The 15936-nt window shown below is 44.5% G+C and overlaps 1 protein-coding gene across 6 annotated transcripts in view; it reads left to right on the top strand.

The window, feature by feature from the left end:
* The window catches only part of Dscam (DS cell adhesion molecule), a 583662-nt gene that overhangs the window by 479379 nt on the left and 88347 nt on the right, over positions 1-15936 (top strand). For all 6 annotated transcript variants that reach the window (XR_003951753.1, XR_003951754.1, XM_006522886.3 and 3 more), the window contains 3 exons: positions 6280-6520; positions 7869-8015; positions 13196-13351. Coding sequence is in view for 4 of the 6 variants with exons in the window: in XM_006522886.3 (XP_006522949.1) it covers positions 6280-6520; positions 7869-8015; positions 13196-13351 (544 nt within the window). In the remaining 2 variants the exon portion in view is untranslated. The remainder of the gene's footprint in view (positions 1-6279; positions 6521-7868; positions 8016-13195; positions 13352-15936) is intronic.

Raw genomic sequence — 15936 nt, 5'->3', positions numbered from 1 at the left:
GCTTAGCTCAGCCACAAAATCAGCCTGCCTCAAGGACCAAGGTCCTTTCTCTCCAGCTCTTGGCAAGCCTTAGAGCGTAAGCAGGCGGAAAGCCTCAAGATGAATAAAAAAAAAAAAGATGTTTTATATTTAGATATTAGATGACAGCTTTTGCCATCATAAAATAATAGTGCCGTGCTTGTTTGCCCTGCCAGGTTGGAAAGTTTATTTGTATAAAAATAAATCCAGTGGCCAATCTATTCACTTTGAAAAAGAACAGTGTGGGAGGGGGGAGCGTCTCACCAGGTCAGCAGATCCCCACATAAGCCATGCTACTGCCATTTGTACCTGGATGAGCTTCAGCCACATTCCTGAGAGGGGAAACAGAGTGGCTTATCTCAACTTTTTGAGCTTCTGTTCACCATGTGTCAATGCCTGACACCCCCCCCCCCCAATTCAGTTAAAGGTTGCCCATTACCCAGGTGTAGATGGGAGGCTCATAGTTAGCCCTGTGAATCTTCCCTTCCTTGGGTATAGACGACAGACATGAAGCAAGCCTGACTCCAGAGACCCCTGCTGCACACCACTGGCCTCTATTTGCTTCGAATTTTCACCTTTGAATAAGGATAAAAAGGGGAATGCCAGGGGCTGGAGAGACGACTCCATTTTTTTTTTTAGCAGAGTTTGCTGCTCTTGCCGGGAATCTGACGTCAGTTTCCAACACCAAAGTCTGGTTGTATCTTCTTGTCATCATGAAACCCAGAATCCCCACAAATTCCTCAGTGTGGAGTCTCCCTTTCTGAGCTCTTGTATCCTGGATCACCTGGGTTTTCTGCAGCTGTGTACCACTGCACATCACTGTTGGGTCACCCCTAGGCTCAGGTGAACAACCTCTTGTCCGACCGTCCTCTTGACTCTTTGGGTAACTTTTCTTTTCCCCCTTTCCCTCTCTCAGTGCCCTGGGCTAACCTTCAGCAGTGTAAGCCTCACACTAGGTGGTATTGTCCACATCCTTGTCAGGGTCCCTTGAGCCCAGAGCCTTGTGTCAAGGAGGTACCTGGCTCATGCTTGCCCAGCCTGATGCACAGCTTATGTAGGAAGCACTTTACTGTGGAGCAGTTGTGCACGTGGAACATGGAGAAAATGAGTAAGACAGTTGCCACCCAATGATGACAGAGGACTGCATGCATCTTAAGAGAATTTGCAGGAATCTAAAGGAAAATGTTAATTTATATTCCTCCATCCCCAGAAGACTATTCTGTAAAGGTTTCTGTGGAGGGAAGAGAGATGGAATAGACATTAGGAAGGCTTGCCCATGGAAGTCACCAGCATCCATGGTGATGGAGTGAGCTGTGGGCCTTTCCACATCCTGGCCTCTTTGCTGTCACTCTGTTTCTTTAAGGATGAAGAAGATTGGAGAGAGGCATATAAAAATGCAGTCACTTGCAAGCCGTTCTAATGGATTGACATGGTACTAGTGTTGTCATGGAGATCAAAGAGAGGCCCTTAAGGATATGGGGGTTGAGAGGGATTGAGAGGCCAAAAGGAATGGTAGCTGCCGGGGGGGGGGGGGGGGGGGGGTGGTGGTGGAGAGGGATAGGGAGGAGGTCTGCAGAGAACAGCAAATGAGAGAAATGAATGTCAGGAAATCAGGACCATTACTAGATCTGGGGGTGGCAGGGAGGGAAAGGAATAATTAAATAGGGTAAACAAGTAACCTTTCACAAGAAGCAAGCATAATGGCAAATGTGACCTCTGCCCCAGAGTATACAGTTCCTTCAGAGGGATTCTAGAAAAGGAGAAGAGATATTACTCACTTATGAAATCACAGGTGTGGGTGTGTAACACCAGGTTCCAGGTGCAAAGGGGCTCACTTGCAGGGCTCCTGAGCTTGGACATAGAGTTACTTTGCTTGTTCTGTTCCCAGGCACATTAAGTACTCTTTTATGTGTTTTAAGAGGAGTGCTTGCCAGGTGGGATTTTGCATAAACCTATAAGTTTCTCTCCAGTGGTGTGGTGGTTTGAATAAGAATGGCCTCCGTAGGCTTATATGTTTGAATGCTTAGTTATCAGGGAGTTGCACTACTTAGAAGGATTAGGAAGTGTGGCTTTGTTGGAGTGGGTGTGGCTTTGTGGAAGGAAGTATGCCACTGGGGGTGAGCTTTGAGGTGTCAGTATCCTGTGCAAGGCCCAGTCTCTCTCTCTCTCTCTCTCTCTCTCTCTCTCTCTCCCTCCCTCCCTCCCTCCCTCCCTCTCTCTCTCTATCTGTTTCTCTCTCTACCTCTCTCTTCCTATTTCTGTATATCTCTCTGTTTCTCTGTGTGTGTGTGTGTGTGTGTGTGTGTGTGTGTGTGTGTGTGTTTGTCTCCCTCTCTCTCAGCCTAGGGATCAGAATGTAGTTCTTAGCTACTTCTCCAGCACCATACCTGCTGACTGCCATGTTGCAACCTTGGTGTGGACAGAACAGGAGGAGGACATGTTAGTGACCATGTTCCCAGAAGACCTGGTACTCAGGCTCACAGCCAGCTCCTATGAAGCAGCATGCATGCAGAGGGCTTCTTGCTGAGTAAGTCTGAGGAAAGGTGTTGAGGCACTACCCTCCAGAATGAGTAGGGTTTGGGGAGTAGAATGGAGGAGAATATTTTTTGTGTAGCAGGTGTTTCTCAGATGGACTGTGTAGGAGAGCTGAGATGATGTTGCTGCTGGTAGAGGTGACAGTGGTGATAGTGGTGGCATCAGACATGGCAGGGACCACGGAGGTTTGGGCAGTTGGTTTGCCATCAGTGAGCATGATGCTTCAGAGGCAGGGTAGCAATGGCCTTGATCTTCCCTCCTGCAACATGCTCCTCATTTTTTAGGACAGTATTAACAGCCTTGTCTACAGGATAGCTAGCAATTCCATGAGGTACCAGTAAAGGAAATACAGGCAATAGCATAGAACTTATCCAAAGCATAGAAGATGGAATGATGTCACAAATGCATCCCCTTAAGCTAACCCATTTCTAACAGAGTAATAGCAAAAAAATCCCTGCTCATCAATAGCCAATCAAAATGCAGCTTTAAAAATAAGGCAGTCTACTGCAGGGACTTGAGTCCCACAGATAAGGTTAAAAATGGAAAATCTAGTTTGCAGAGGTGCTAAATAGCATTTGTGGTTGCAAATAAGTTGCAAAGCAATAATATGAATGTGGAAGAGCACTTAACTAAAGTCAAACATCAACATAATGGAACACTGTTCTCAGAAACCGTGAAGCAAAGAGGAGACTGTGATCTGAATAACATAGCAACTGAGAAAAATCAAACACAGAACTGTAGACTATAAGTGGAGGATACAGGAGGGAACAAATGAGAAAAATGAACCAGATTGAAACATGCACAGGCTCACACAGGACTTTCAACTTAGGCTCCTAAAGAAAAATCAAGTAATGATTCTACACCATGTTTTTGCCAAAGCATAAAATAAGAACAGCAAATGCTTTATTCCAGAATAAGGACAGAAATATAGATATTTAAGATAATATAATTTTTATAAATTTTAATTTTCATGTTTCTTTCACTATTTTATATGTGTATACAATGTATCTTGACGTTATCCACTCACTCCTCTCATTACAATGTATCTTGAGATTAACCACCCCTCATGTCCTTTCTTTACAATGTATCTTGATGATATGCTATTCACCCCTCACTTTTCTTCTGGCTCCTCCAGGACCAGCTCATCATATCTACCTCTCCATTTCATGTCTTTCATGTATAACTTTTAACCTCCTGAGTCCAGTTAGTACTGCCAACATGCACAGGGCTATGGGGTCACTCAGTGAGGACATGGAGAACTTACCAATGGCAGCAATCCTAAAGAAAAGTGACTCTACCTTCTGCTACCATCAACTATCAATAACTTCTCAGAGAAGAGTGGGGCCTTGGAATCTCTTTCCCTGCCTAGGCTGGAATTTTTAACTGGTTTGAAGTTGTGCAGCTGTGTTGGTTTTAATTTAAACAAAATCTTGTTTAGTGAACAGAACTGAGGACTTGTTTATCTTCTGAGGAAACCACATGTGACACTTTCTAACCTGTTTAGTAAACCACATGTGATACTTTCTAACCTGTCTAGGAAGTCACTCATGACTCTTCCTAACCACAAAGAGGATCAGGACAATTGTCCCATCCAGATCACACATTTAATGAACACTTCCAGGCCTAAAGATGCATCAGCAAAGCTCTTCCCATAGCTGCTTAGGCAGATTCTAAATCAGCTGCCCTAGATAAGTTTTCTTTTAGGCAATTGGCTCCACTGTATACCTGGCTGCATAGCCCTCATGCTGCGAAGGACTGGCTTTCTCTTGAAGCCCTGCAGGGATCCATCTGAACAATTAGACAGAATGCTTAATGGATATGAATCTAATTTGTAAAAAATTATCATTTATAGTTGAGTCACTTATCTGATAATTACAAAAAATCTACATGAAATGAGATAAATCTCTTTGTTGGTAAAATCATCTTGCATATAATGATTTTTACAGGAAAATTAATTTTATTAACTAGCTAGAGGTTATACATGTAAGTCAGCAGGTGCAGTGTAGCAATTTTGCTGGGCCTAAACTCTGACCCTAAAACTCTAAAATCTTTGTGTTCTTAAAGACAAAATGAACCCATCTGTGTTACAGCAAAGCAAGTATGAACTCCCACACCAGGGTCACACCCTGGCACTGCTCAGTGAAATAGTAAACAACTAACATTGCTGATTTTCACCTGTGGGTCCTCACGTGTGTTCAAACAGCCCATCAGGTAAAGACAACTGCATCCCACAAAAACCACACAGGAAGAAATTTACTATAAGAAGGCTCCCATAAATAAGCACGTGCAGCTTTTGTGCATTAATTAAAAGTTTTAAAAACAACAAATAAATAAAGGAAGTACTATTCTCTGTGGCACAGATTGCATCCTGAAGCCAGCCTGGGGCATTTGTTCAGTCGGGAAGGAGAGCACGTCAGGCTACACACAGTATCTGCTGAGCGCATCCAGGCAATGCCCCCTGCTCAGCATGTTGTTCTCTTATTATCTGCACCCTTCTCTATGCACTGATGATTTTCAGAGACTTGTTCTGCCCTGGAACTCTATCCATCTCCTCCCATCATACCTCACCCTTGTGCCTCTGAGCACCCTCTTCCTTTCCTTCCCTGCCAGCTTTTCCCACACACCCCCGACTCCACTTGCTGAGCCCAGGCCATCCTTACAAGCCATGAGCTGTTTTTCCCAGATCACATCTGCCTGTTGGCTTTAATTTGACAGCCACACACCCAGCCAGTCACCATTCTTCAGAGCCTGTGTGCTTATTACCCTGTCCTTTAGCACTGTTAGTTCTCCAGGGCTTCAGAAAGGTTTACACAACCTGAGAGATCTAGATCTATAGTTTATAATTAGTTTATAGAAAGTAAAGTGACAGAAGATAGTAGATGATTGATAGATGATAGGTTAGATAGATGATAGATATAGGTGATAGATAGATAGATGATAGAACAGTTAGATATAAGGGATAAATGATAGATATAGTAGGTAGATAGATGATAGATAGATAGATAGATAGATAGATAGATAGATATGGGTGATGATGATAGACAGACAGACAGACAGACAGACAGTAGGTGGGTATTAGACAGCCAGCTGATGAGCAGCAAGGACTGCCTCATAGTGAGATCCCTGGCCAAGACTCCAAACGACTGTTTTCCCATCAGTGAGTCCAATTAACCATAGCAGACTGACCTAGGGACTTGGAGCACAGATTATATAGTGTCAGATTTATTCTTCTGCCACTTAAATGTGGCTGACATCCTGCAAATACAGAGGTTCACAGTGGAAGCATTGCAGAGGGTGAGGAGGTCAGGCTGGGGAAGAAACACGCTGAAGTTGCCCTGCCTGTGACTTCGCTGTGCATAGTTTCTATTATCCCTGTAAACCACATCCTGACACTATTAAGTAGAAAATTACAGAAATAAGCAATCTGTAAGTGTAAACGACCTTTATGACAACATATTGACCCAATTCTATTATATGTCTATTATTGGTTACAGTTGTTAATTTCCAACAGTGACTATCATGGGCTTACAGGGATCAACATAAAAGAGAAGCAGGTTAGGGCTAGGTGCCCGCCTAGGTTTCAGCCATGGGAGAGATGTGCAGAAGTTACAGCTTCTGTCCTCGCCCCTATTATTATTATCTGGCTTTATCTTTTTCCTAAGTTGCTTTGCGCGTTATGATCCTCCCACATCCGATTTCCTGAGTGTCTTCTTCTCTCCTGTTTAGGCTCCCAAGAAACACTTACAAAACGGGATCATTCGCGGCTACCAAATAGGCTACCGGGAGTACAGCACGGGGGGTAACTTCCAGTTCAACATCATCAGTATCGACACCACCGGGGACAGCGAAGTGTACACCCTGGACAACCTGAATAAGTTCACGCAGTATGGCCTGGTAGTACAGGCTTGCAACCGGGCCGGCACAGGACCTTCTTCTCAGGAGATCATTACCACCACTCTGGAGGATGGTAGGTCTGGGCACCCGCAGTCTGTGGTAGTCTTGCTCTCTGTGGCCTACAGCCCAGCTCCCTGTTGCTTGACCCAAATATCTAACCTGCCACATCACTTTACTCCTGCCCTGGATGGATATGCACCCAAAAGCCGAAACGCATTCCTGAATCTTCTTCCGCTTTGCTTCTTGAACGCAAGAGTGGGGCTTTGACCTTGTAAAGCCAACATTGTCCCCATCTAGAGAGCAGAAATCCAAGTCTTTCCCTAAAATTAGTACCAAGAACTTTTAGAATTTTTCTGTATATTATTGTGAATTTTATTATTACCTCTCCCCGCTGATTGCTTTATGTCCCCAAGCATTCTGTGGCCAGGAAAAAAACCAAAACAAAACAAAACTCGAGAGATCCCAGGCTCTCTGGAGCAGATCCCATAGTGATGATGCGCCCCCTAGTGACAAGGATGAATTTGTGAGTGCTTCCTTAAGACAGAGAAAGCCCAAAAGTGCTTGATGACAGAGAACCCTCCAGTCCAAAAGGTTCTGCGCTTGGTAGAGTTAAGTCAGCACACTGCCATTTAAATGACTCCTGGCAAAATGTGTCATTTGATCACAGACCAGAAAAAGGCTTAAATAACTAGAACCTGCAAGACCTGAATGTTCCATCTCCACACTCAGCAGGAGTGGTTATCTCTGTATCCATTGGTGCTTTGATGACTTAGTTTCAGCTAATAATTGGCCCCTCTCCTCTCTCCAACATTTAACGTTGCCCTACAGTCAGTACCTAAAATAGCATATAATCTGGGAGTACTGGTGGGCACCATCAATCTAAGCAACTAAGAGGCAAAGGCAGGGTCTCTGAATTTGAGACTAGCCTGGTCTACAGAGAAAGTTCCAGGCCAGCCAGGGCTTCATAGTGAGACCCTATCAGTCAGTGAATAAATAGGATATATATATATGTATATATACATATATATATATACATATATATATGTGTGTGTGTGTGTGTGTATATACATACATATATATATGATAATATATTAGCACATATTAATTTCATTGTCTCTCTTGCCTCTAATAAAACAGAATGTTCTTAAAAGGGGGGCTTCAGAGATAAGGTAGGGAAGCCCTGTGGTTATATTTCTTCTCTCCCACATTTTCCAACAGCCTTCTAATCCATAGCCTCAAGACACTTAAATGAGCTGCAATATTCCCATGGGGATTGCACCGATTATTATTTTTTCCTTCTTTCGTGAGACTGAGTACACATTTCACTTAGTGTGCTAGAAGAGTAAGTTAGCTGTGTATCCACTATTGCTTCAACAACACCACCCGCACAGCTATAACAGGTTGTAATTGTTTCATTTCAGTACCCAGCTACCCTCCTGAAAATGTCCAAGCCATAGCAACCTCACCAGAAAGCATATCAATCTCCTGGTCCACACTGTCCAAGGAGGCCTTGAATGGGATTCTCCAGGGGTTCAGGGTCATCTACTGGGCCAACCTCATAGACGGAGGTAAGAGGGTACAGTTGGGGGTGGTGAGCATGGTCCCATGGAAGCACAGCCTGTAGAACCCCTCCTTAGAGTGAAATTGGGTTAAAGAGGGACATCAGGGACATCTTTGAACACTACCTTCTTTCTTCACACACACCTGATGCTTGAGCCTGTGTATGCACATGCCTTTTAACGAACAGCTTGAGGCAGACTAGAGAGTGGTAGTTGGGAATCAGGCATGATTGTATTTTCTAAATTATGAGTGTCTATGTCAAAACTTCAGGAAGCTTCAATAATTAATCTCAATCTAGAACAGCGTTTCTCAACCTGTGGGTCGTGACCCCCTTGGGGGTGGTCATATATCAGATATCCTGAATATCAGATATTTGCATTATAATTTATAATAGTAGCTAGGAAAATTGCAGCTATAAAGTGGCAACTAAATAATCTTATGGTTGGGGGGTTGCCATAACATGAGGCTATATGCATAGTATTACAGGGTCGCAGCATGAGGGAGGTTGAGAACCACTCATCTGGAATGTTCTATATAACATGTACCCTTAAACATTGCCCCTTTATGCCCTGATTGGATCCCAGCAAAGGAACATTACACATCTATAGTAGAAGTGTGTGAGGGCTCCAGAAATAATCCCAGGACACCTTAAGGGGCGTGTCACTGTCCCCATGAGGAACCACTAAATCCAGTCCCAGGTTTAGACAGTGCACACATCTTCCCCAGCTCTCCATTCCTAACATGTTTCTATGCCTTGGCCCCTGTAGCCACCATGCTTCCTTCTTCCTGCCTCCTTTCTTGCATCTCTCCTTCCTTCTTCTTGCTCCTCACTTCCTGTCCCCTTTCTTCCTACCCCTCACTTCCAGCCTCTCCTCTTCCTGTCTATCAATTCGTGTGTCTCTCTTCTGCACCTTACTTCCTGCTTCCCCTTCCCGTCCTTTACTTCCTGTTCCCTCTTTCCCCACCCCTCACTTGCCACTTCCTCTCTTCATGCCTCTCATTTCCTGTCTCCATATATCCCGCCTCCTTTCTTCCTACCTCCCCTTTGCCACAGAGCATCCTTTGGCCTCTGTGCCTGGAAGCAGACTGTATTTCTTGACTCCCTCTATGTAAGGAAAGAGCTCAAGTAGAGAAGTCTATAGTACCTCTGCTCAGGACCTGCTCTGGGTCTGTTCTGCTAACCATGCCCCATCTCACACAGTGAGTTCCTCAAGGCTGCAGATGTCTCCACTCCTGTTACCAAATTAAGGAATGAAGACACAATAGCAAATGCTGCCTTCTGCTGAGTCACAGCTACTGTGTGACCCTCTGCTGTGCGTGTTCTAAGGGATGTGTTTCCAGAATTGACTGCCAGACCTGGTTCCTTTTAGAGTGGAATCTCATGTTCCCTACACTACCCTGCACTAGGAGACATCCTAGCGAGACATGCCAGATCCACAGCAGACCCCAGTTAACTGAACATCTGCTCTAGACTGAGAATGGGAGATGTGAGAAGGTAGGGCTTGCTTAGGGGGCTCTGGATTAATAAACAGGGGCAGGATGTTATTGCATGTGGACCAAGCCGGCAGGAGTCATCCACAAAAGGGTGGCAGAAGCAAAAGAGTTAACTATAGGAGTTCTCACACAAATGAAAGCTTAAAAAAAAGCATAGCATAGGGTAATAAAATGTATAATGTGATATCTGTGGTCATCCAATTTGACTGTGTAGCATAGGACACTATTCTGTACTCTGTGTCTTTATAATCATAGAGCTTTAAAGTTTGAATAGTCACACATCATTAAACATCGTTCTTAAGGATGCTTCTTTCTACTCACAGAACCAGGGCCAAATCAGTGTGGTTACTGTCTATTACAGATGTTCTCTTCATGGCTTCCAAAAGCTAAAGAAATGATCAGAAATGAAAGCACTGCTCAAGGGCCACCTCTAAGAAATATCATTTCTGGTCAGCACAGCACTCCATATGATCACTGGGTATCTTGGCACCTACCCCACAATCTCTTACCCAACCTTCCTGGATCCCACAAACCCTGAGCATGGAGAGAGAAGAGGAAAGCCTGACCCAATCAGACCTAGAGAACATTTCACACATGCATATCATATATGAACACACTATATACAACACATGCATAATACACATATACATTGTATATACTACACACATATACATAACCCAAATTCACACACCACATGTGTGTATATAGTGTGTGTATATACATATACATTATTACACACATATACACCACACATACTTCCAACATATCATATGCTATACACACATATGTATGCCCTATCCACATACACCATATGCAATATGTAATCATACATTATACCTACACATACATAACACATATATACTAATATATCCATATATATTACACATATACATACCATACACACTCCCAACATATAATATACTATACTATACACACATGTAGGCTACATATGCCACATATCACACACCATATAAGACATGCACACACCACAAATACCAAACATACCATATATACCATATACACTACATATAACACAATTTACATTACTAAGCTCTCTCACAAACACACATCACACATACCATACACACATTACATGCTACAAATGCCAAACACATCTATACACAGTATAAACACTGCAGTTACTATATAACACAAACATCATAACTCAGCACACATGACATATCCTTTTTACAGCTATTGCATTCACCCTGTAAACAGGTATTACATGTGCCCTGTACACAGGTATTACATAGATATTGCATGCACCCTGAACATGTACTCCCCACATATATCACATGTCATAATCTTAAAGTAGGTGGCTCTTGACATCTGACTCTTTGGGTGGGATGCTTTTGAACAACATGCTGCAGAAACCCAAAGCACAGGACCTCTGGACAACACATCCTTCTGGTCCCCTCTCCCTGTGTTTACCAAGTATCCAGGACCCTGTATCCACAATCTTGTATGGTGGATGTGAAGCCTGCCTCCATAGCCCAGGCTCTCAGGGATCATGGCCTTGAATTCTGGCAATGTATTGCTTTTCTGTCCTTTAGTTCCCTGCCTGTCATATGACGACTGTGGAGTCATGGACTGTTTAGCTGCCTCAGTTTATCCATCTTGATCCTATGGACAGGGCTTGTGCCTGAGGAGGCTGGCTTGGCATGTCCCCACCTCTGTTGAGATGAGACAAGAGATCAGAACCATAGCTCTCAATGCTTTTGGAACATATCAAAGGTATCCTTCACTGTAGTCAGCTACCCAGGTAGTATCTGCTGGGCCCCTGGTTCACACCTCAGCCCTCCCTTAGTAAGAACAGATACCTGGTGCCAAATACCCTGCTCCCAACCACCTGGCCCTGGGCAAGCAGATTCCAGGCCTCCTTGTTATGCTCTGCCACGGGCTCTGGGTCATACAATTGTGCAGACACTTGCCTCCCCATTCCGGTTTCTTTCAGTTGCCACGTGCCTTGCGCCTGATGTGGAGGAGGAACTCTGCTCCATCTCTGAATAGCACTCCTGGATCCCACTCAGGAAAGTCAGGCAGATTTAGCACACACCAAAGTTCTCACACGTCACCTGTCACTTGGATGCTGACACAGAGAAGAGTTCACGCTAGGTGAGGTGAGGAGTGTGCTGAGCTCTCAGATCAGCCCTAGCACGAATCTCACTACATGTCTGTTCAGTCATATTGAGGCATGCACACACGGTCAAGGATACCTCAGTGTGGCTGAACAATTACAACTTGAGATCCTGATACACAGATCATCACCGGCCAGACTGCTTGCCAGTCACCCCTCACAGACCACCAGCCACAGATCTCACAGTCCCTGCTGTTTTGTTTACTAAGATATAGGCCCAGTTGTGGAAGCCAACTGCATTCTGGGACTATTATGGATACCAAGGTGACTATAGTCAATGATGTAGGCTAGAGCTAGAATTGCTCACAGGGTGCATCTTAGCTCAGGTATTTGAGATTAATTTGGGTTCCTAGTCTCTGCATATACTACCATATAATTTTAAAAATATAAATGATGCGCCTGGAAGATGGCTCAGTTGTTATAGCATCCACCATACAAGTGTGAGGACCAGAGTTCAGATGCCCATAACCAATGTAATGCCAGATGGTATGATGACCCACTTGTAATTTCCATCATAGAAGCAGGAGCAGGGATCTCCAAGGCAGTCTGGCTAGCAAGGCCAGGGGATATCAGTGAGCTCTGAGTTTGATTGAGCTACCCTACCTCAATGAATATGATGAAGACATGAACAGGGATGATTCCACACATCAAATATACATGGACATGTGTACCTGGTACACATGCATGCCTATACACATGCATGCCTATACACATGTCAAAATACGTGTGAGGATAAAACACTCATGAAAAGCAATTTGGGGAGGACAGGGTTTATTTCAGCATGTAGTTTATAGTCCATCATGAAGGGAAGTCAAATAACCTTAAGGTAGGAACACTGTTTACTGACTTGGTCCTCAGCCTGCTTTCTTAGACACCAGGACCTTCTGTCCAAGATGGCACTGCCCACGATGTAATTGTCCCTCCCACATCAATCATTAATCAAGAATGAATGAATATACATTCATATACACATATACATATATACATATTACACATAAACACATACACACATATACATATATACACATACACACATATACACATATACACATATATACACATACACACATAAACACATACACACATATACACATATACACATATACATATATACATATATACACATACACACATATACACATACACATATATACACATACACTCATATACACATATACAAATATGTACATATGTACATATAAGGAATCTTCACCTTGCAGAAGTTTCATGGTGAACAGCTATTAGGTATATAGAGATAGATCACTGGTGAGGTGCCCTGTGGTATTTGCTGGTGTGAGAGTTTCCAAGAGTGACACCATGATGCTGAAATTTGATTTACCAAGAATGGATTACTGTTCCCCATGTCAATTTTGTTTGATATTTTCAGACATTTTGATGTCTAATGATTTTTGTTTTCAAATGGTCCATGGTGCTGGTGCCCTGTGACACTTCTGCATGGCTCCTCCCTGTACGTTGTGTGACAAGGTAGGACAGCCACAGCAGGAGAGTATGACAGGCTTGGTAATGAGGTCCCATCTTCTGGTTTTTGTCCTCCAGAGCTGGGCGAGATTAAGAACGTCACCACCACGCAGCCTTCCTTGGAGTTGGATGGACTAGAGAAATACACCAACTACAGTATCCAGGTCCTGGCCTTCACCCGTGCAGGGGATGGCGTCCGGAGCGAGCAGATCTTTACCCGTACCAAGGAGGACGGTGAGACATAGGGTGGGCACTGAGTGGGGAATTCAGATCTGAAATGTCCTGGGACACACAAGGCTCATGCCTGGTCTGAAGCCACACTGGGAAGGCAGGTTGGAAGGCCCACCTTTGACATTTGACCTTTGACATTTGCCCATCAATCAACTCTTGACCTTGTTCATTCCAGTCTCCCCTGCCCTTCCACATAGCCCAGCATGAGTCAGGCCTTCCACCCCCAGCTAGTGGCCAAGTACCTGGCTTGATGTAGCCATCCACTAGTCCTAGCTCCTATAAATTTTTTCCTCCTCTTCCCTCTCCTTCCCCCTCCCCTCACATCTCCCCCTCTTCCTCCCCATTGCTCCTCCCTTTCTTTCTCTCTTCCCTCCTCTCTATCTCTCCCTCCTTCTTCTCCTCTTCTTCTCTAGCTCTTTCTTTTTTCATTGTTTGTTTGTTTCAACAAAACCCACCCTTTACCCAAGGCCTTCATGCTTGCGGCACGGTTTTGTGCTCTGTTCAGATAACTTAAATTACTGCCAGGGTCAGTTCTTTTGCTTCAGAATTGTGCACTGGCCTCTAAGCCTTACTCTACATGAGTTGGATCACTTCAGAAAGGCTTGAATTCAAAGCTTCATGACTTTTTTTTTTTAATGAATTCTTACAAGGACTCATGCTGACTAAGTAGGTTTTAACTCCCATCTGGCTCCAGACCAGCACTTGGCACTCCATACAAGCTGGACTGCAGGTTTTATTATTTTAACAACACCCCCCTACCCCCGCTCCCGTTTCCTTATCTGGGCTGTTTGAGGAGCAGTGTAGGCTTTAGAGCACAGCAGAGCAGTGGAGAGGAAAACAGTTACTCTGTGAAGAAAGATGTAGCCAGTATCAAACAGGTGCCCAGGAAGCTTTGCAGAAGCACCCAGACACAGGCTGACCCAGGACACCGCAGCACCTAAGCACTGTGTAGACTTGATCTGAACCTATTCACCTTCCTCTCAAGGCAGTGGGGCAGGTTAGGAAGGAGAGCCAGGGCTCCCTGTAGCCCATTATGTCACCAGCTGGTAGTGGCAAGTTTGGTGTCTGCTCTCTCAGCTGCATGGACTCCAGGCATACTGTTTTTACATTCCAGCCCACGTGCAGAAGTGAAGCTTGGGATGCAAGGATGGTACCTGTTCATCTCCATCCTATCCCCTGTCTATACCTCCTTGATCAACAGACATCCAGAGGGTTCCAATCCTTTACACTGCTCTCCCCTCAGGGAGCCAGGCCCAGTTGTCTCTTCTAAAAATCCCATCTACACACCCCCTGTGGTACTGTACCAACTTTCCAGGCCTCCTTAGAAGTGAGTTGTGTGCACAGTGGTCAGCCCTCACTTGCTTTAGTTTTTTTCTAGAACACACAAGCCATTCTTCCCCAAGGATGTGCAGCTGTTGGCCAGTTCTACTCAAAGACATTGGCTCATCTCAGGAAATATAATGTCAAAATGCAGTGTCCTGAGGAAGTTGCTCAAGTCTTGAGGCACCCACAACGTTGTCCTGAATGACAAGAGCTGCCATTTAATTGTAAGGCATGGTAGAGAGGTGTGTGGATTCTGGTTCTGTGCCCTGCTACCCACAGGCTCCTGAGCACCTTACATTCTCAGAACAACAGGGAACCCAGTTGCTACAGCCCTCAGGCTGCACTGACCAATGTGTGGAAACAGAAGTGAGGTAACCATATCTCACACTGATGTGCAGAAGGCTGCTGCCCCTCACCACACATTCATTCTTTGCTCTCTCCTCCCTCGGGGCAGGGGGAAATATTTTTTTTCAGTCACTAACTGATGATACAGATATCTCTAGAATAATTATTTAAGAAGATTGACCTGCAGCATAAGATTTGACATCAGCATTTTTAAGGAAAATATATGGAAATCCAATAAAGAGGGAAGGTCCCACAGCTCCCATCAACTGGAAAACTGGAATCCATTTTTAATTAGTCATCCAGTTTTAGAAACTGTAGTTTTGACCCTGAGGCCTAAGGTCTAACCCGCCTGTCCACTGGTCTCTACACTTATATCTGGTACAGGTAATGTATGGAAAAATGATTGGCTATGGACAACCCCACAAGACCCTGCGGAGGAAGGTAGAAAAGTCCACTCATCCTGGTGCTGTGGGACAAAGGGAACCCAGAATTGGATGCCAGTATTTATTTAAAATAATTTGCCATTTCAAAGAGAAATGGAGCAAAGACTGGATGGAGAGAAGGAAACAAAAGATTTAGTAATTTAGAAATGACAGTTACAGGGGAGGGGGTGGGGGGGTGGTCGGGTGGGGAAAAAAAAAAAGAAGAAATGACAGTGACCTGGTTTGCTTTCTGTTAATGATAACACTATCACCAGAAGAGGCTGGGGGAGGATAGGGTTTATTTCATCTTCCACCTCACAGTCCATCATTGAGGGAAGTCAGGGCAGGAACCTGGAGGCAGGATCTGAAGCAGAGGCCACAGGGAATGCTGCTTACCTGCCTGTTCCTCATGGCTTACCTTCTTCTATAGCACAGACCCACTGCCCAGGGGTGGCCCTGTTCACAGTGGGCTGGACTGTCCTGCATCAATCACTGATC

Source organism: Mus musculus, chromosome 16, assembly GCF_000001635.26.
Source record: "Mus musculus strain C57BL/6J chromosome 16, GRCm38.p6 C57BL/6J".
Lineage (NCBI taxonomy): Eukaryota > Metazoa > Chordata > Mammalia > Rodentia > Muridae > Mus > Mus musculus.
Note: the sequence above shows the minus strand (reverse complement) of the source record. Positions and strands in the feature narration are given on the sequence as shown.